At 42.3% G+C, this 22619-nt stretch overlaps 1 protein-coding gene across 3 annotated transcripts in view; it reads left to right on the top strand.

The window, feature by feature from the left end:
• LOC118208432 (copine-9-like) overlaps window positions 1–22619 on the top strand; it is a 105657-nt gene that overhangs the window by 67233 nt on the left and 15805 nt on the right. For all 3 annotated transcript variants that reach the window (XM_035383099.1, XM_035383098.1, XM_035383100.1), the window contains 9 exons: window positions 8003–8066; window positions 11984–12087; window positions 12622–12726; window positions 14893–14934; window positions 16333–16408; window positions 16580–16633; window positions 16743–16804; window positions 17889–17935; window positions 19047–19228. In XM_035383099.1, the coding sequence (XP_035238990.1) occupies window positions 8003–8066; window positions 11984–12087; window positions 12622–12726; window positions 14893–14934; window positions 16333–16408; window positions 16580–16633; window positions 16743–16804; window positions 17889–17935; window positions 19047–19228 (736 nt within the window). The remainder of the gene's footprint in view (window positions 1–8002; window positions 8067–11983; window positions 12088–12621; window positions 12727–14892; window positions 14935–16332; window positions 16409–16579; window positions 16634–16742; window positions 16805–17888; window positions 17936–19046; window positions 19229–22619) is intronic.

Genomic DNA, 22619 nt, shown 5'->3' on the forward strand with positions numbered 1-22619 from the left:
TGTACATTTAGCCTAATTGATCTAAGATGGAGTGCTTGCAGGCCCACATTGGTTGATAACATTAAGAAAACACTAGGTGCACGTAGTCCTTGAAGAAGGAAGAGATATAATGCATGTTACAACTATGCTACTGTAAACTCTTCTGTATGCTCAATTAATTGGCAGGCTAAGAATCAGCACTGTTCTGCCTCTGCTGTTGACTTAAGCACAAACACTGAAAAAATAATGACCACCTCCACAACTCTATCTGATAAAGTACACTGAGTACAATTTTATGATGAAGTGGCCTATTTTCTCTGGCACAGAGTTGGTTTAAGTCTATTACTATAGTAACAGCAGGCCTGGGATACTTGTAAGCTACACCTAGATACAGTACATAATTTTCTTAACCAGTACTCTCGTTTCTTGCATTAATACATAAAATGGAATCATCTGCTTTTATTTTGATTATGTGTGTTTGACTACTATACTGAAACTGGAATTCCAGTATTGAAATTAGATCTTTGTTGTCAATGTTCTTCTGAAGCCCTTGATCATTTCCTGTGTCTTTTCTGCACCGCATTTGAAATAGTACTGTTGGTTTTTTAATGCAGTTGGACTGCGGGTTTTCATTCCTTACCTCTAATCAGGGACTTGTTTATTAATCTCTGGCCAGTCAGTTACCTTATTGGACTATGGTGAGGCAGAAGAGAAAACCAGCAGTACTGCTGACCTTGAGGGCCAGATTTGAGTATTCCTGGTCCTGATGTTACTACTTTGAACCCGCTGAGGTCTTTCTGTCAAAAAGGACAATACCCATAAATTGACATAAATGTTACTCTGCATGTTCAGTAGTTTCGAAACCATTACATGTGACTGAATTGTGTTGAACACACTAGGCAAATCTACAAAATTTGGTATGGTATATGATTTTGGTATCCCCAGATGGGATTGAACCAGATGAAGAAATCGAAGAAGTGGTAGAACAGCATCGTAAACTCCTCTATTACATTGATAGGAAACATGTAATTGGTCTGCTGTGTTCTGCACACTGATTTATGAAAGCACCAGGCGCTCCAAACACTTCATGGTGACTGTTAACGCCAAGGGTTGAAAGTCATTGGGACCCTTTGGGTTGGTCTTCTGTGGCACAGGTGATAAGATGACTTCCACAGGGCTGGTAATGTGAGCTCCTTGACTGAGCAATTGAACAGATCCAGAAGATTGGAGCCAGTTGATTTTGAGAGGACTGCACTACATAATTGCCCATGTTGTCTGGACCAACGGCTTTGTTCAATTTCACCCTTTTCAGAACCCCATTAACAATTTCTTCCTGTAACAAGATATTGCTGCTCTCTTCAGTCGACAACAAGACTTCTGATGTTGTCCTCCCTTTCTGCTTTGAAGTTATATTTGTCAAATCTGCTGCTGAAGTTGTTAAGAGCTTCAGCAAACTGACTGCAATGTTCCTTCGACTGAAGGCCAGGGTCATTCAGGTTTGTTGATAGACCTGAGAGGATCATTATTCCTCTCAAAGCATCTCTCCTCTGCCCCTCTTGAAACTGATTTTCATCCTTCTCTTCACCTCTTTAATTTGTTTATTCAACCTGACCTGAATGAGGTTTGACTCTACTTTGTCTCTTGATTGGAATGTTTTCTTTATCCTCGTTTAATGTTATTTCTGGGCTTGTTGTTTTGAGGACACCTTCGCTTTCTTGGATGGAACAATAGTGCCTCACAGAAAATTATATAGCCATTCACTGCCTCCACCGCCTCGTCTAATGTGGCATTCTGTTTGAATGCCTCCCAATCAGTGCATTCAAAACAGTCTTTTAGAGTGTCACCAACATCACCATCCCATTGTTTTACTGTTTTGTAGACAACGCCCGCCCTCTGTAGTTTTAAAGATATGAAACCAGGCCTTTGTGTGTCTGAACCTTGGATGTCTTCATTTTCAAGATGTGAGGAAATTAGTCAAGAAACATATTTGGATCCTTGTAAGAAGTTGTCCAAAAACATTTTGGAATTTTTTTTTTCTTTTCTTTCCTCTTGTAGAGAACGTACTCTTTGCTACAACAGGTTGTGAATGGTTGTGAGCTGTGCACAAGACTGTTTTCAGATTTTTGTCCCTTGACACGCTGGATAATCATATTAATCCACCGGAAAAACAGGGAAAGTTGCCAGAAAACAGGGAAAGTTTCAGAGAACACATTCTGGTCAGATTTGGTTTTGTGGTGACGTTATTGTCCAGATGTTCCAAAAATAACCTTTGAACATGTTGCTCCAAAAATATTCTGTCGCCTTTACAGAAAACATGTTCCACGCATGGTCATTACAGCTTGATGGTTATCATTTAGTCAAAGAAATATATAGAGTACACACGGAAATACAATTTTCAGAATGTTCCACACATAATCATTGGATTTGCTGGTTAATTAACTTTTTTCTGAAAAGAGGAAAAAACTCCTTGTGGCTTTTCAACTGTAATATTGTAAGTGACAAGCAGGAAACTGGACAATTGTTTGTTTTCCGGGCTATTCTGGGAGCCAGACGTCACCAGCTGGCTTCTCAATTGCATTTGTCAACGGGAGGGCGAGAGCCCATTCTGCTGTGTTTTTTGGGGACCTGTCTTTCTCCAATAGCGAGTTGGAGCCCTCAGATTTGACCGCGCCTCTCTCAGAGTCTTCAGACACCCTCGCCTCCTCTTTCCTCTCCCTCGAACCCTGAATGAAGATGTTTGGGTATTCGTTTCTGTCTGAATGTGAATCCGGAATACGGGTCTGAAATATTGAGAGGACGGAAGCTGGAGCCATTCCTGTGGGCTTCTCGCCGTCTTTAAATTTCGAAGAAAGCCTTTCTTCTTTGCTTCCTCTAAATTTTAGATGGGGTTTTTGCACGACTGACTGCATGGATGCAAAAGAAAGCCGGCGCATCAGCCTGCTTAATAAGCTGGCCTAGTTTCCTCCGGGTCCCAAAAATTCCCTCCCTCCCTTGCAGATTTCTGACGTCATGAAACTGCTGCGCTAAACGGAGAGAGCTGGGAAATTTTTATGCATCTCATTCTCACCAGAGTATTTTTTTAACCATAGACTTTAAAAAAATGTTTTCTTTTACAAACTTTTAATTACAAACTTTTCACTGAAGGAATTTTACCTTTAAAGGAGACATCTTAAGGGAGAATATTGACTTTTTGCGAAAGATTTTTAACCACAGGTGTTTTTCCAGAAACTTTATGGGAGAGTTTTCACCAGAAGCTTTTGGCCATACACTTTGCACCCACCTAAACGCTTCTTCCTGTATGTGTCCATACATGTCAACATTATTGCATTGTTCTTTCATGATCAGATTTATTAAAATGGTATTCTCGGGTATCACTGTTTTATTACTATCCAAATCTGAGAAATCATTGGAACTTGGAGTGTGAGAGGATCTTATATTTAAATATTACTCATAAGCTGAGTTCAAACTGAAGTGAGTGTTTCAAATGAATGCATCTTGTTCATTTCTCATTATTCCTGAAGAACAGAGCACAAGATTTTTTGCCAAGTAAGGGATGTGTCTTTGCTTACCTGTTATTGCATTCACTGTATGCCATGTTTTTTTGGAGAATTGCTTCCTGCCTCTTGTCACTTGCTGGATTGCTGTTGGCTGATGCTGAGGGGGGAAGACCCCTCTCAAATACGCTCCCTAATTGGATTGCGGCAGCCAAGACAAACTCAGACTTTATCTATTCTTTTTCCCCACCTCTGGTCTTTCTGTCAGGCATGAGATTTTAATCAGAACTGCTGAGTCAGAGCCACTGGTCCATATTTCAGCCCCTCAGTCACTTCCTGTGACAGGAGTCGAGCCAGGAAGTCAGAGATTAGGGCCCGCAGTGGGCACTAAACCGGCCGACTACAAAATAGCTACTGTGCTTCAGAAATGACTGCACTCCTTGTGCTAAGCATCTGCAGGATGACAGATAAAAACAGCTGTGGTTTGTGTGAATATTTGAAACCTGTAGTTGTATGGTACAGTACAGCTTTGTTGGGGGTGGGGGATCTAGGTGGAGTGGGTGGAGAGATAGAGATGTGGGAGGAGTGGGCAGAGGGGGATTTGCACACTGTGATAAGCTGCTCATCTTCACCATCTTGTCTCAGCAGTACACAGGCTGCAGGCCCCGATTGGATCAAATGGAATAATTCAGTCGGATTGGGCTAATGTGATCCATAAATGCAGTTTGATTGGACGCTTGGATGGCTGCCTGGCCGCTGCTGGCTGCTTGCTCTCAAAGCTTCCAGCGGGGCTCTCCGGGTCCATGCCAGGCTCAGGGGAGCCGAGGAATGTTCTGACTGGTCGCCAAACTTTGTTTCAGTTCCCAGTCCAGCAAAGGTGTTGTGTAAAGGCACTGGAAGGAGGTGCGCTTCAGCAAAAGAGAGCTCAGATCAACTGCAAAGAACATGTAACACTTGTGGGACACACGCGAGCATCTGTGTCACAAGTGCAGGGCTGTCATGCTTGTATACTGATAACAGACACGTTTAGCAGTCACACAATGGAAACTAAACAACCAATCATTAACATCGGGGGCAGTTCTTGTTTTCCCCATGGTCATTTTAAAGCTCCTGCTGTCTATTGAAGTTTGAACTAGCACCATGGGTAAATCTATGCGATCATATTGTATACAATCACACGCAAATACAAATTACATTTACATGATGAATCCAAATGTATAACAAATACTCTTCAAAAGTTTTGATTCTGTACTTTAACCATGTGTGAATTGTTTGATTACAAATCTAAAATTGTGGGTTACAGAGCAGAATCAAGAAAAAATTGGGTATATATACACATATAATACATTCTTAAAAATGTATTACTCTTCCTCATCCACTACCGTTAGTTTCTGAGAACCAATGAAAAGTTGCTGAAGATGGGACTTGCATCGCATATCAAATAGAAACAGAATGAGAAGCCACACAGGTTGACATGAGACGTGACATACGGCTGGTGCGGGTTTCACGACTGATTATAATAGAGGCGTTGCATCAGACTGAGGCAGACGCTCGCATGAGTCCAGTGTGGGGAGGATGTAAATGTAAATGAAGACGTGAACTCCCCCAAACCAGAGAAGGACACTCAGCACTGACAGCCTGGGGGCATCGCCGCTTATCTAGCTGGAGGGAACGCCATGATCAGAACTTCCGATTGATGGCTCACAAGAGAAATGCAATAGCCTCTGGTTGTTGGCGGTTATCCAAGCAATAACCATTAATGGTATCGTCCCCTGAGCCATCTCTACCTCTTTGCGCCCTGCTCTGGTTAGCAAACTGCTGTGTTCAGAGGGGAGTGGGGGGGGGGGGGGGGGGGGGTGGAGACATAGGCAAGGATGGGGTTAGCCACGGGCGTGACCAGAATAATAAGAAATGTGGCGAAGCCTTGTGCAGAATGGCGGGCCATAAATCTGAAGAGAGATGGGTGATTGGAAATTCTGACGATGTGCGTTGAATGTCTCCCGGGTTTCCCTGCCTTAAATATGTATTGTTACGGTTGGAGGGGGAACTCTCTCTGTGAATTTATTATGTTTTATATCACCAACAATGGGGGTACTTCACTGTATCTCCTCTCTGAGTATACCGTGAGCCTGGGTCTGATCTATTACCAAAACAGGGGTGTCCTTCTGAAAGTCGTCCTTGAAAAAAGTAATTTCATTATGTGTCGGCGGGGTAGGGGAGCCTTCTTAACAAGATTATCATATAGTGGGCTGTTCAAGGCTGAGGACTTTAAAGGGTCTGTTGACCCCATCATGCATGTATTTGGAGCGGAGAAGAGTGTGGCATTGTTGATGGGAAGCAGAACAGTTTTGTTTGTGACATCAGACATAAGCGTCTTCCCAAAATTATACCCTGTGGAGCGAGGGCCACTGATTGGACGGATATCAGATGAAGAGGGTCCCCATGTTGATGACATATTAAGATTTAAGGCCCAGGTGTGTGGTGAGTGACAGGCTGAATTATAAGTGCGGGTAACGGGAAATTAAAGTGCAGTTTGCGGAGATTCAAAGCGCGACCCTTCCGTGTAAAAAAATAAAATAAAAATGAACCTTCGAGTCCCGGCCAGGAGAGTCCCAACTGCATATCAAAGCACCTCAGGACTGTTTGTGATAAGGGCCTGCCCCACCTGCTTTAATGCTCATTTGTCTGTAGATAGTGGAGAGAAATCTCTGGCTCATTCGATAACAAATACACTGGGGATTCGCTAACTGTCCCCTGTCAACTCTTTCAAATCCATAACTGTATAATTCTGGCCACCTGCCTACATTATGCGATTATGTGTGGTTATAATGCATTAATTAATCTTTCTGGATGAGAATGAGTTTTCTGAGCCTGACAGTGCTTAATGATTTGAAAGAATTAGGGGTCTGAAAAGAAGAAAAGTGCACGGCTTTGTCCCGATCTAGTTTTTGGTCCACCCTCATACACTTCACTTGCAAACTTCACTTGGGAGGATGAGATGCACATACCAGTACAACTGGAGTATACATTTGCATTTAGCCAGTGGGAGGGAGTGAGGGCGGAGTCTTTGAATTAAGAGCCGGGCTGCGTTCCAGTCCAAATGAAAATGTTCTCTTCACTTCTTCCCTCCAATTGCATGAACCCTCCAGTGATGTATCATGTGTCATTTTTGCTAGGGTGCCCTTCTCGAACAAGGGGAGTGCTTGAGGGGAGGGGTTAGAGCTGCTTCAAGTTTGAGCACCCAACACTTGCTCTTATTCTTTCGCACTTAGCACATTCTTCAACAGCACAAAGGAGGATTCTATGGTAGGCCTTTGAGGACATATATTTCATACGTTTCATATAATTATTTACACGTATGCAACGATATCAAATGCATATCTCATTGTTTACATTGATTACGGGTATGTTACAAATAATTAACCATCGTTAATAAAACTTTATGAATGAGTTTCATTATTAGCAGGATGATCTGGAGGATCACCACGGTTTTTTCCTCATTCTTAGATTTCACCTCTGCCGTATCAATCGATTCAACTTCTCATCTTACGGTTTTTTTAATGGTGAGGCTTTTTCAGGGTTTATTCTGCTTTGTGGATAAGAGGGTCAGATTAATGTTTATATTGTAGCAATTTCAGTTAGAGAGAAACCAGGTGGGTCGCACTGCTGGCTGCCCCTTGCGGGCGGAGACTGGCGACTGTCGCTGGGGCACGCTTGCTGCTGCACACTATTACTGGGGTGAGCTGGCTGCTGGCTGCTGCTTGGGAATGGTTACTGTGGGTCAGCAAGCGGGGTCCCCCCGATATGGCGTAGGGCCAGGGGTTGGTGCAGGTCCAGCTGCAGGTTTGCTGTGAATTGTGGGCAGTATGAGCTTGCCAAGTCTGCTCTGATGCTCGCTTGAGAAACGTTGAGGGTGGAGGGGCTAAAGTTCATGTCACAAACTTCATTTCACTTTCTTGCTGGTTGGACTCACACCTAAAATGGCCGCCGCGGGTACTTCCGTGTCTCGAAAGGGATTCCCCCAAGTGAATGTTTTCAAGGGCGTAACAATAGTTGGATTGGAACTCCTAAGCCTATGTATGTGTGTATCATTGACATCATACAAAAATGTATTTACATCTTTGAGTTTGATGACAGTGCAAATAAGAACTTGTATAATCTTTTGTGTGAGTGTGTCTATATATATATAAAATATTTATACACACACGCACACAAACACATATGTTTCATGAAACAGATGAATGGTTTGTCACTGGGGCTTTTTGGCATTTCACAGAAGAGCCAGACAATCTGTATCATATAAAAATAACCGGACTGTGATGTCGCCTCTGCCCTCCATCCATGCCCTTTTCAGTAATAAGGAGCCAGAGAGCAGGCCGCCCTGGACAGGCAGGCCGCGGACAGCTGTCTCCATCGGGGCCTTAATTACGTGTCCGGCTCGCGAGGGGTGACCTCCCGTGAACCCTAACTGCCACTTTATCTCTTCCCTCATCCACACTCCCTTTCTCTTTCTCTTTCTCCTTCCCCAGAGGGATCCCAGGGAAGAAATGTGGTCTTATTATCTTCACCGCAGAAGAGCTAAGTAACTGTAGGGTGAGTACCGGCCTCCATCTTATTGTCTTGTTGTACAGGAAACCACTGTGTATCAACATGCATTCTGTTCTTTTTGGGAAAGAAGGTGTTGCTGATGCCTGGTAGAAAAGCCACAAGAACATATTTCAAGGCAGTATTGTTCTTTTTTCCTTTCACACCATTGGTATCATGAGACAGCCTTGTGCTGTGCAGTATGTCCATGTTTTGAAGCTGTGGGGTTGTTTCTGATCATTTCATCCTGCTATAAATTCTGTAAATGTCTCATGGATCAACAATGAAATGAAGTTCAAAACTGTAATTAAACCATGGTGGTATGTTGGTCAAAAGAAAAAGATTTCTGCTGATTCTGAGAATCAGTTTTCTGAGGGTATGAAGGCACAATGCCAAAACTGGAATTGATATTGATATATTGACATAGAGGAGGCGTGTGGACATAGTATAGGAAGATGTGACCTATATAAGAACAGAATCAATTACTTTCCAATGAACTCAGAGGGGCAGATACTTGACCATATTCAGTTCAATGTTATTTTTACAAGGAAACTCTCTGAACTCTCCCCAAAAACAGAAAAAAAAAAAAAAAAAAGCTGCACTGACAAAAACTAGTACAATTAGAGAGTGAGCAAAATCCCCTCTTTAGACCACAAGTATAAGAACATTTCTTAAACGCTATGTAAGAAATGTCCTTTGGTGTTTGAACACCAAGGGTGATTCTTTAGTAGGACGCAGCCAAACATGCGAGCAGGCAGCCTCCACAGGTAAAGTTTGCTAGGGCAAAGCAAGCAGTGTCCCAGAATTTGCCCGTGAGAACGACTCTAGGTCCATATTAGCTTATGGCTGACGCCCGTAGTCTCTGGAGGCGGACCGACAGGTGGATTGATAAATCAGTGCATCGTTAGGTACAGATATGCATACTCGCAGACAAGAAAGATGGATGATGGATGGGTGAAAGAATGGGCAGATGGATAGACTGACTGGTAGATATAGGCGGATAGATAAGCGCTGTGCGTTTGGGATCCTCACAGAGCGGCTCGGCGTCAAAGACGCGGAGAGACTCAAAGGAGACTGGAGCGCGAGTTCTGAGCAGTCAGATTAAAGCAGAGCTCTCCCCTCTTTGAGCTTTTCTTCCAGAGTCTGCGTTTTCATGTGTTTTTTTTCTTTCATCTGTGAATCTTGCACCCAAGCTTTTATTCATCCATTCATCTGTCACGGGTATATTTTACCTACTCGTTGATTAATACTTCCCTCCCTGAGATAAGATGTTTGGCTTGTTTGCTCTTATCTAATATCTACCGTTGATCTGGGTAACGAGTTAGATCTTCCTCTCGGCACGTGCTGTAGTCTTGTGAGAGCCGTGATGTGTGCTCTGCTTGTGACTGCGTTTCGCTCACCCAGCTCCCTGTGATTAACTCTTTTGGTTACGGGCATGTGATTGCTCATGGTTAAATCATTTTCAGTTAGCCCTAGCCTGTGACCTGGAACCTCGCTTATGAGCCTTCAATTTGGTCAGTGCAAAAAGAACAATAACAGGGGCGTCTGTTTTCTCACGCCCCTGTTCTTGTTCAGTTTGATTCGGTTGCGCTTCTGTTTGTAAGATTGTCAGTACGCAGCACTGCCAGTTTCATCTTTGCAACAGGCCTACCATAGCTAAAGGCCTTTCTAGAGTTCATTTGCTTTAGCTAACTACAAAGCTTACAAGGCTTTAGCCAGCAGACTAGCAATAGTGATACTGTCCAAACCAGATCCTACGTGAATAACCACAAAATTGTGCATGCTTAGTGTTGTTTCCAATAAGATGTTGATACGTACACGTGACACCAGTTCCAGAACCGACCGGAAGAGGAAGGCAACCATCATTGCAGCCCACAACATGTTTTGCAGTGAAAGCCCCCACCCCCCCCCCCCCCCTCCCAATTGAGTTACCAATACAGTTTGGCAAATGACATGCCCATTTTCAATAGCACTTTCTCCTTGCCATAATATGTGCAAAATATGTTCGGCTGCATCTTACAGTGGGCTATAATTAGTAGTACAGGGAATGGCTTGCACACATTCAACCATTAAATAAGAACATAAAGGACCATAATAGTCCATTAAACCCATCATAGCTCTTAATTTGCCTATGGTTCAGGGCAGGGGTGGGAATAGATCCACATTGACTTCTGCTCTTCATTATTTAACCAGCCTGATCATTTACGCCATCTGATCTTTTAGCGTACAGTAATTTCTTGACAAGCTCATGAAAGGCAGCTGAAGGCATCTGTTTGTTCCAATATAAAAAGTTTTTACAGTAGTCTAGCCTATCAGCAGACTGGCATTCATGTGCAAAGCTAATTGGCTAAATGAGCCAAGGGCAATTTCTGGAGACCAGAGGGGTCACTGATTCCTCTGCAAATGAGGTTTTTTCTGCTTCAGTGAGTCTGCCTGTTTGTTCGCTGTTTACGCGGGGAAAGGTAGCATGCGCACAGCCAATCATTACAGCCTGCAGCTGTATCACGTCTTACTTTCGATGGCGTCTTGCTGCGGAGAAGTCAGTCACGAGTCTGCTTTCCTGGGTTTATGAAGTGCGGCACAGCAGGTAGGAGCCTGGGTTTATGAGCAGTGGTCCCACCACCACAGGAGCAGTAATGCAGTCGCACCCTTGGGCATGGTGCTTGGCTTTCGTAAATATTCAGCAGAATACATTTCTCTCATGGAAAAGGTCAGTTTCAGTACATAAGCCTTGTGGATGAAGACCCTGTCAGAAATATCAACACCGTAAAATTATGAAGGTCTGGCAAACTGAAGTTATTCCTTTGATTGACTGAAATTTATTGTTTGTCTAAGCTAGAGGGGGTGTCAAGTAGCTACGCTAGCCCGGCCTACATAAATAATGATGCATCCAGTTTTTCGTCAGCACCCTGTGAGACACGCATCCCGCTTTACAGAACTCAAACACGACCCGCTCATTGCTCGAACGCTCCTAGATCCTTCACCGAAATCTGGAGTCGGCAGCAGAGGCCAAACGATTCTTCTTTCAGTCTCTTATGAGCTTCACACTTCATAGGTAATGACTGTTACACGCACATTTTGCCACCAGGGAAGGTAATTTTAAGTCATTTGAATTTACTCACAGCACAGAAGCCGGGCCTTTCAGCGCTTGGTGGACTGTTGTTTTATGTTCTGGAGGGAAATGTATTCATGCTAAACCTTGGACGTGTTCATTATTTTATTTTTCTCCTCTGGGGATTCAGTCTTGCGGGTTTTCTGGGTCTCTGCATTTTTCTGGCGCATTCAGAGCTTGAGAGGGAGTCAGTGCTATGTTTGAATATTTAAAACATGTTTTTTTTTGTTTTTCTCTACAAATTTGGAATGACTAATCGCACCTGCAGCCCTTTTCCGTTGCTGCTCCATCCATCTGCCAGTTTGGGAAGGCTCAGAAATGCAATTTTGGAAATGCATGTTTGTGATTGCAGAAATCTAAAGTGTTTTTGTGAATTAAGAATGTAATGATTTAATTCAGAGTTAAAGTGTGCTGGGGGGGGTGGGGGGGGTGGAGGGGGGGTAAAAGCACTCAATTATTAGCGCCATTTAAAATGATGGCCATGAAGAGGCTGTATGATGAGTTAATGAGCTATATGGTACACTCAAGCAGGCTGTATAACCTCAATAGCACAAGTAATGCGGCTTATTATAATTATAATAATGATTGTAAAATTATAAATTATTATAATTATTATAAAATGGTAAATTATATTGTTTATTTTGATGTTTTATGAAATTTGTTTACTCTGTAGGGGTTTTATGCACCTGGCATGTCAATTTGACGGTGGTTTGATTGAAGCACAACCATTTTGAGTGATTCATATTACAGGTTTTGCTCTTGAAATTCTCCAAAAATCATGTCTTACCCCCTCCGCCCCGACCCCACCTGACAGGATATAGCCACCATGCAGTTGTGCGCTAACAAGCTGGATAAGAAGGACTTCTTCGGAAAGTCGGACCCTTTCCTGGTCTTCTACCGCAGCAATGAGGACGGAACGTGAGTGTTCCGCATCCGGCGTTACTACCCGTACTGTGAACCAGACGTGCATTCAACCAGGAGAACACTGAACTCATTCCCATGCATTCCCATTCAAACTGTAGATTTGTTGCTGTTAGTTGATGATGCTCATTAAACCACAGTGGATGACACGAGGGGAGGACGGTGATACTACATTTTTTCAGGTGAATTTTAAATGCCAGATGATTGCTGAAGTAGTTTCCTCTCTGCATCGTCCCCTACGGCAGCCATTTTATACCTCTGACTGTTTCAGTCTGTTAGCTAATGCTAGCAATCTTTCCTAATGTACAGGAATAAATTTATGTTGGTCAATTTTATCAAACGTTAGCTAACATTAGTTAATGATCACCTCGTTGAACACCCTTAAGCTCTCATGTACAGTACTGTACTGTAGTTTCGCCATCTGCAACAAGATGGAGTTGTTAAACAATTAGCTATATTAATTAATTAATTAATTAATTTTTTTTTTTTTACCATTGTTCAACAGTTCTTACGTATTTTATTCCGCTCTAGGTTCACGATCTGCCACAAAACGGAGGTGGTGAAGAACACGCTGAACCCTGTGTGGCAGCCGTTCACCATTCCCGTACGGGCGCTCTGCAATGGCGATTATGACAGGTGCGTAAGGCGGTCCACTTGTGGGGGCTAGCTGCCGCATGCAATGCATTAACAGGTCACATGACTGGCAGAGAGTTCCATTCTGATCGCCACCAAGCCATCTTGTTCGACATGAATGACGCACGGACACCAGTTGCATCGTAGTTGGAGTTTTAAGATTGTTTAGTAATTGTCAAAAGCCATTTTTGGTCTTTACATTGTCTTTTAGAAGGCTTTTATGCATCAGATATAACCTGTTCTTGTCCATGTCTTTATTGACCACTTTATTGCTTTTGACAGGAAGTTTAACAGGGTCAGGGTCTCAAAATATAGTGTGGCTTATCAGTTGATATCTGTCTTAAATTTCATCTAAATGGGATAAAGATTAAAGAAGTCAGTAGTGGAACTGTGGCCAGAGAATAATGACACATCTGCATTGAAACAATGCAGGGGTTCTACCCTAATGGAAATGCCTGAAATATACTGCTGTACATACAGACCAATGGACTTATTTTGGATAAATTATGTTAACTATTTTTTGATACATTTCAATATCTAAAAGCAAGAACATTAGTGGCGGGAAATATGGTTAAAAAATGGGAGTTGAATCTTTAAGCATAATGAGCAAAAAAGCATAAATGTAAAAAAAAAAAAAAAAAAACAGCCAGCACTTGCTAAATACTTCATACTGTTCATACTGTTATTAATGCATGAGAACATTGCACTGGAATGTTTCAGAAATGGCTTTCATCAGCTAGTTGGACAATGTTATTGTGCTGTGTGTGTGAAAACACAAACACAAGAACCGGTCTAGTCATTTTACTTCCATGGTAGACCTGCTCTGGCTCAGGGGTCTTTCTGATGGTGTGTAATATGAGTCACAACTACTATCATCAGCTAATGTTCCGGGTCCTCCAGAGATGGTGATGGATCAGTGCTCTGTTGTGGTCAGAATAATGCCAGCAGTCGGTCGCTGATTCTCAAGAGGCCAGCGTTGGCGTTATTGGGATTAACACAGGGGATTCGGACATTGGTTTACCACCCCCGTGGGGACACGGGTCCCCGCCATTCCACGCTGCTCTGCCAAACTGCCAAACTGGGTCAGCCAAGCTAGAGGCCATCAAAATGGCGGTCACTGCAACTCAGACCTTAACGGACACGCAAGGAACACAAAGAGAGCTTTGCTGTAATTTCCCACTGGACAAGGCATTTACAGGCCAAAATTTACGCCCTGGTCAAAGCTGTCTTGTATTTTTTTCCTGGGATGACTTCCTCACCAATCAATTTTCTCATTGAATGAGTATTTTTTCCTGATCTAATGATCACGCTTCTCTGGGTTGGGTCAAAGGTAAGCAGTGTACTGTGCTCTATCTATTAATCCAGTGTCAGTCTTCTTGATGTCCTCTGGAGTAATTTGGAATGGTCTCATCTGAGTTCTTCTAATGTAATTATGGGGCTCCCATACCATATGACCTTCTAGGGGTCACACAGCTTTTATAATGGCTACTCTGAGGAATCGCTGGAGAGAAAGCAGTGTGGGTAATGTCAAAGTAGGCCCTCTTCCATGCTACATTTCTATGGTAGCATCATAAAAATGCTGTAGTCCATGGGCAGTTAAAAAGTTTGAAGCTGAACACTCTCAAAATGTACTGTAAGAACAGGTATTCATCCTTTAGTTACTTGTGCACATCCTTTATCTTTTTCTCTCTTTCCCTCTTTCTCTTGACCCCTGCTTCATCTAAACCTGTCACTCAATAAAATTACTGTCTGAAGTTCTGCACACAACTAGCAGCTGGACAACAGTAACTAGAAGCTTCATCATTACCGCATGCTGTCAGTCATTCACTTGTACGAACCATTCAGAAGACTTTGCTCTTCACAGATTGATTGATTGAATTTATTCGATAATCATATGAGAGTGGAAGCTTTGGAACATCATCAAGTACCAATCTTAAAAAACTATCAAAGATAACGCAAGAACATACATGAAGTTTTCAGTACTTAATAAAGAATTACTTGCAATAATGTGTTGTGTTGATGATTTTCAGCATCAAAAACTGTCCATGTTGGTTCTGAATATACTGAAATGGTGCCATATAGGTTGAAAACTTTGACTCTTGGGAACAGGGAGGTGACTGTGCTGTCTGCTGTTCCCAATTCTTTTCTTTTTTTTGTCTTTATTTTCAGAACGGTCAAGGTGGATGTGTACGATTGGGACAGGGATGGAAGGTAATTTGGAGCAATTTTTTTGGGACTTCTCTGCTCATTTACGGGACTCTTTTTGCTCTGTCCTTTGGAGGGAGGGAGGGAAAGAAGGAGAGAGGGGACAGAGAGAGAGCAAGAGATAGAGAGGAGCCTTGGAAACTTTTGCTAAGTGCTGAAAAAATTTGCCTCTCCAAAGCCCCATCCGTAACAATCCGCCATATTTTTAAACGGCAGCTAAATAAACGTCTATCCATCACTTTATTTCTGAAATGGCTCCAAACACAAACACAAAGGGCATAGTTGGGTCTAATATCATCTCTGATTCATTACATTGACACAATGGGAGGACCAGATAGAGTGTGTTTGTGGTTGTCTGTGTCGGTGTGTGTGTGTGTGTGTGTTTATGTGTAGGATTCTGGCAGACCAGGTGGTGACACTTTTCCTGAGGAAGTATTCGCCATGTCTAATTACAGCATCAAAGCATGTTGAGGGAGAAGAGTGCTTTAATTCAAGAGTGGTTGACAGGGTTCAAAAGAACTTGAGGCAGAAAATACAGAGGACATTTCTATGAGGAGAATTCAATCATTTATTTCTCTATTTGCTTATTTATTTTATTCAGGGTGACTGTATTCAGGGTCCAGAGTAAATGAGGATCTAATCGCATAATGCAAGGCAAAAAATTGGAGAAAATTGAAATTCACAGTTATTTTATTGTATTTGCTTTATTGCATTATTGTATAATTTAGATTGGCAGGTAAAATGAGACTTGCAGGCCTTTAGAAAGACGGTCCAGAATACCAATGGAAAATAACATCAAGTAGAATTTTTGTCTTTTTGTTCCTGGTTGGTTAGTATCCCCTGTTTGCTGGTTTCTTAGCCAAGGCAAGGTGTCCTGTACAGAGTTAAAGAAAGTGCTGTTAAATATTTAAGGGGTAAAAGGAAGTGAGGAAGGAGAGTTCAGGGAAGCAATATTCCACAGCCTTAGGGAAGAAGTGGAAGAGGAACGGATATTGAGGATGAAAGAAAGCCTGAAGTATTTTTATCTCTGCCAAGCGTTGTCCCTTAATATGTAAATCATTTGTGTGTGTGTGTGTGTGTGTGTGTGTGTGTGTGTGTGTGTGTGCACACGTACATGTGTGTGCGTGTATATGTGTATGTATGCATGTGCGTGCCCATGTGTTTATGTGTGTGCGCAGTTGAGTGTGTGTGTGCGCATCTGTGTGTGTGCGTGTGAGTTTGTGTGCAGGTGAGTGAGTGTGTGTGCACACAACACGTGGTCATGTGCACTTGTGTATATGTGTTTGCATGTTTTTGTACATCCATGTGTGGGGTAGGGGGTGACATGAGGTCAGAGGTCATTCAGGTCAGGGCCTAGGCCCTGCTGTCGCAGGTCAGGTGACTGGTTCTGCTCTCGCCCGACAGCCATGACTTCATCGGGGAGTTCACCACCAGCTACAGGGAGCTGTCCCGGGGGCAGAGCCAGTTCAACGTCTACGAGGTCAGAGGTCACCGGACGGCCGCAGAGAAACCGCACTTCTGTTCACACGTGACATTTATACTGTGGATCCTGATCAATTCATTCTGGTCACTTTCATTATAAATCTGTGATTATTCAAGTTATTGATCCATAGCTAAACGCTTATGAAATCATTGTTTTGTGTCAACCTAGGTCTTGAACCCTAAAAAAAAAGGAAAAAAGAAAAAGTACATAAACTCTGGCACGGTGAGTACGGCCCGAATTCAAATTCCTCTGCTGTTTTGCAGTTGGAATGACAGTCATCATCATAAACCGATATGCCCCTCTTCCCCTTCCCCTCTCTGTCCGTGGCCAGGTCACGCTGCTGTCCTTCAAAGTGGAGTCGGAGTACACCTTTGTGGATTTCATCCGCGGCGGGTGAGGGGAGCGTCATATCGCCGTTCATCGCTGAGCTGTCTCCAACGTCATCGCTCTCAGTGTCGCCTGATTACACTATTGCACTTGGAGTTGATTGTTGGAGTTTTAAAGGACGATTCAGGATAGAAATTTACAGATGACCCATCGCGCTATTGCACTGATTTTTGGAGTTTTAAATTTGGACGATTTGGCCGAGTGACCGGATGCAGATGATCACTTTGGCAATTACACTGATATTTTCAGTAGATCCGTTATGCAGTAACCCAGATTATTATTTTCAAAGAAATATTTGGCAGAGAAATTTCCAGAAAAAACTCTGATAGCCTGACTTGTTGGAGTTTGAAAGGAATTTGAAGGAGAGAACTTTCCAAACAACACATGATTACACATACATTAGATATCGCCCCTCCCCATCTGTTGCTGCCTTTTGTCCATAGGATTTGAGGGGGCACAATTTACAACCAGGAGCAAGCCTGTTACTGGACACGAAATTCAATATTATCAGATGTGATGCACAGTAACTCATTCAGACAATTCATTTCTTGAGAATAACATAGGGAGATATTTGGAGTGCTCTACTGATTGAAGTTCATCTATAAATATTCTGAAAGTACTGAAGCAAGAACGTAAATGCCACCACTTAAGACATTTTATAAATGTCTCACATGCAATGCACAGTAATTGCCAATACTTTGTCTGAGAATTGGACAGTAGAACCTCAGAGGTACACCTCATAATTACAGACTTGCAGACAGTGATCAACAGAGTGGTCTATGAACCCAGAAGTAGCATACGCAATAGCCCCTTATCAAGCTTCTAAAAAAACCATGCTGTTCTTTGACAAAAAATTAAAATGTTCTTTGATAAAAATAAAAAAGCACTATATCCCAATCTCCGTTTAGCACTTATTATGGCCCTTAATATTGGTTTAGGTTAATTTACAGATTTTTATCACTTAACTCTGATCTTTGTCTAAACCTTTGTATGTGCTTATGTACGTGAATCTCTGCTGAATGCCTGCATATAAAATGCTGTAAATATCTTGTGTTCCTGTAATCATGGCCAATCTCCTCTTCCTCCACAGGACCCAGCTCAACTTCACTGTGGCCATTGATTTCACAGCATCCAACGGTAGGTGTTCATCGAGGACGGCAATGACAGGCTGTGCACTTTACCTTCAGTCTCAAAGTAATGTTTGGAGGGGTCTCTCAAGGTAAAGACATTGACAACACTGTGTAAAAACCCTTCACTACTTATTCCACACCAGTGAGAGGGAGAGAGAGAGGGAGAGATGGGGAGAGGGAGAGAGAGAGAGTCCCAAACAATTTCTTCCCAAACAGTTTGGTTAGTTCAGCAATGCCTAAAGCTGAGCTTTGAAGAAAACAGTGTTATGCTTGCATGTACGTGTGTCAAAATAAGTACAAATTTTGATTGAATACAATGCATCATATTCATTCAATGTATTAATGTTAGTATGTATCTGTGTATGAAATAAATGCTAAATAGTTCAAATAGTGCCATTTGACAGTCAGCTATGAGTGTACACAGAGTGCTACCATGAAAATCTTGTTTTAATGTTATGTACAATGTGGGGAAGAAACGTGTCGCTCTAGACATGTGTCGATATTAAAATGCCATAGTATGATTATCTTGGCCTACATTTTCATGGTATACGATATTATCTTCATAATTCTCGCCGGTTATTACTCTTCTTAAGTTTTATAAATAGTTGACACACTGCTAAAATGTAGAAGCCAGTTATTTAGGTAATGACAGTGATATAAATCTAAGATGTCTAAATAACCATTAATGTTTTATTACCGGGATATATAGTTATATTGATTATCGTCCTATCCCTGTTCCACACTTTTCTGTACCCTGAGGCAATTCTCTAATGATTTATTTTTGTAAATGGATGGGGCTTATGAATGAATCTCAAATTTGTGTCTTCACCACCAGTCACCTATCAGCTTCTCTTAAAAACAAAAGTAAGAAGTTTTGTGAATAAGGCCCAATATGTGTAGAAACCAAGGAGATTTTAAAAGTGCTTTAAAATATGCATAATTGATTATGATTCTGTTACTGATGGCAGTTATGCTGTCATTGCTGTCAGAATCAGACCCGAACCCAGATGCTAATTTTCAATGAATCCAAATCATCCTTCTCAGTGATCTAAGGGTCGAGAGCATGTCTACGGCAGAAATGCGGTGGGATTTGAGCGGTGGAGGATTTTATTTTTCAGGGAACCCCTCTCAGCCAACGTCCCTGCACTACATGAACCCCTACCAGATGAACGCCTACGCCATGGCGCTCAAGGCCGTGGGAGAGATCATCCAGGACTACGACAGCGACAAGCATTTCCCCGCCTACGGCTTTGGCGCCAAGCTGCCTCCGGACGGGAAGATCTCGCACGCCTTCCCTCTGGTGAGTCTCCCCCTCCCCGGGGCCGCACTCTCCCCTTTAAGTAATATAAACTGAGCTCCATAATGTTTGGGACAGACTCATTTCCTTTTTTTTTTCGTGATATCTTTGCTTTGCACTCCAAAATTTTTGATTTGTAATCAAACAAATCACATGCGGTCAAAGTGCAGAGTCTAAGCTTTTATTAATGGGTATTTTTTTATACATTTTTGTTTCACCATGTAGAAATTACAGCACTTTTTATATATAACCCCCTCCATTTCAGGGCATCATAAGGTTTGGTATGTATTACTGAGGGGGAGGTGGGAGAGAGACAGAGAGAGGGTGATTGTGTGAGGTGTGATTCCCTCACCTCTCAACATCAGTGACGGGAAGGGTTGAAACGGAGTGAATAAATACAGAACTGAGTGAGTGACTGTTCATGTTCAAAGGGTCTGGAGTGGGGTTTTTGAAAGCACCATCTGAGAGAGAGGCAGAGGTGGTTGGTTTGCTGGCAACAGATAGAAATTTAAAATGAGGCTTGCCTGAAATAGACTCTCTCTGGAAGGGTCAGAGGGCAGGTTTAAAGACCAAATACTGAACTGGGATTGGGGAGGAGGTGGGGGGGGGGGGGGGGGTCCGACCACTGGCTCAAAGCGTCCGTTATCTCCTTTTCTGATACCCTCACCGTGGCGACAGTGACGGGAAAACAGGAATCTGATTAAAAAAGATGAGTTTTCCCTCATCCGAGGGTTTTCAGCTCCTCCAATTAGCTCGACTCCTCGTGTGGCCTGGGACCCTTCCCTACTGCCAGCTGAACCCCAGTCTCACAAGTCAGACAGCCGGTCAGGAGGAAGGGAATTCATGAATACATGCGCGGAGTGTGTCTTCTGGGAACCGCCGCAAATTGGTGATGAGGAAAAAAAATAGGAAGGAGAAGGTCTTCAGATGAGCTTGCAACATGCTCGGGTGATCATGGAGCCGTATTTATTCGCTTTCAAAGGGAAAGTCGGCCAATTAACACTACAAAGGGCTAATGGGTGAGCCTTTGCATTTTGATCATACATTTTTCAGATAAACACCACTGTGGTAGTAAGAGTTTAGGTACTTATTCTTTGACTTCAAAGCGAGGAGGATATTTAAATGAGTACACACACGGGCGCACATGCACATACACACACAGACACACACACACAGACACACACACACAGATACACACACACACACACACACACACACACACACAGATACACACATGCACGCTTTATTAACAAAAACAGGCTATGTACAAGCCCATGCTAAAGTGTGCATGTAAGCAGAAACGTTCTTGAAGCGTGTTCAGAAAACAGGAGCATCAAACGCAGGGCAATCATTGGCTGAAACGTTGCAGAACACAGCCGATTCGATGGAAGGCAATCTGCCTGTAGCACGTACTGATAGCGATGGCCTTCAGACTAATCCTAGCTGCCCTCTCACTCACGTCCTATAGTGACCAGAGACCGTGCCAATCTTGGTCTATGGACACGCCTCTTAGGGGTCATTCTCACAGGCGTCATTTTCAATGGGGTGCTTGCGACCACAAATCATAAAATTAACTGCAAGCTGTCTTTTGGACATGCTGCCACCTCTTGACCATTGGACTTGGTCATTTGATCACTTGGTCAAACACATTCCCTAAGGGCTTTAGTTATCTCTATTGTTCTTGTTTTCAGGATCAACCAATGGCAACAGCTTGCTGGCAATTTCTTCGTAGAAATGATTGGACAGGCTTCCTGGATTATTGCAGCCTATGAGAGCAGCCCCTCACTCCCAGTTCGGTCTCCTTCTGCCCAATCAGAGCCCACCTGCTGGAGGAATATAGAATATAAAACAGGGCTTTTCTTGCAGAAGTGAAATATACTGTGATATAATTAAATAAAATAGAGCATATTATCAAGATAATCTATACAAACAAATATACAAATTATTTTCCCTTTCAGATATTGCAATATTAAAAAGAATATGTTGCACTGAAATATATTTATCAATATATTTTCCAAAAAGTCCACACATGTACAGTACATGGTTGTGCATGCCATTTTTGGTTTTGCTTTACTGGGACCTCAACCATAATTTAATCAGCTTTGCCAATTAAAAGCCACCTTAGCATGACAAAGCTAAAACTCCACCATGCATGGATGCTTTTAATTAACTCCTGATAATTATTTTATGAATGCTGTCTGGCTGACTTTGTCATTGTTTGGACTTCCCCCTCGAATTATCAGCCTTACATTTCTGATAATTCCACCTATCTGCTTATTCGTCCTGCAGGAGTACCTCTGGTAGCTGTTGGCAAAGATAGCACTGCTGTAGTGGGCTTTTTGTTTTGCTGTTAAGATCGTATCACTGTGCTGGTTCAATGTTATGTCAGATTGTATCTATTTATTTATTTTTTCTGTATACATTCACTTATTTTTCTATTTTTCTTGCATTTATTTATTTTTAATTTAGGCATTTTAGGTCCAACTTATGAAAGAATCTGTGGAGTCTGTAATTGAATAATTATCGAAAAATGTTTAACAGTATGACCGCCATATGCTTATCAATTTTTGTGGGCATGGCCATTTTTTCTAGAACATCTGTCACTGGTGAGTGCTTTGTCCTATCATCGCAAAACTTGGCATGCATATGCAATAATTGCCTCTGCAGCTGGTAATTTTGTTGGCCTTGTGCCAATAGAAAAATACTTTAAAACTCCTCTAACTCCTCAATTGTTTGACCACTCAAGTTTAAACTTAGCAGGCTTTGTCTTTATGTCGGTCTCCCATTGGATGTACAATCATAAAGGTCATATTGGAAAAAAATATGGCTGCCATTAGCCAATCAGTTTTCAGTTACCTGTATGTTTGTTGACCTCTAAGCTGGGTACAACCATGTCCAATTTTAGGACAGGGACTGGAAATCTTTGCACCATTTATCCAATATGTATTCTTAAGCCTTATATATTCATAATTGATGCATGCTGCTTGGACCACGGTAATTACCGCTTGTTATGTTTATTATTATTATTATTATAGTTGAAGAAACGTGTGGCCTGAGATAGCAATGATACTGTAAATAATTATATCTGCATGGTCTACCGGTGCAGTCTGGTATCAGAGACATCTGTTAACAGTGCTGCCAGACCCTGCCAATCAGGGCAGGGCTTGCTGTCTAACGCCCCCTTGGTACACTCATGTAAATTATCTCAAAAACTATATGAGGCAGGACTCTATTCGTATTTTCCTTTGCTTGGTTGCTTGTTACAAATAGTAAATCTCTAACAAACAAAATTAACATAGAAGCAGGTGTATTTTGATTTGGTGATTAATTAATTGTTAATTAATTATTCATTGATCCTGGAGGCCTTATTTTAACATGACCCCTTTCTTCCTTT

The sequence above is a fragment of the Anguilla anguilla genome, chromosome 11, assembly GCF_013347855.1.
Source record: "Anguilla anguilla isolate fAngAng1 chromosome 11, fAngAng1.pri, whole genome shotgun sequence".
Taxonomy (NCBI): Eukaryota; Metazoa; Chordata; class Actinopteri; order Anguilliformes; family Anguillidae; genus Anguilla; species Anguilla anguilla.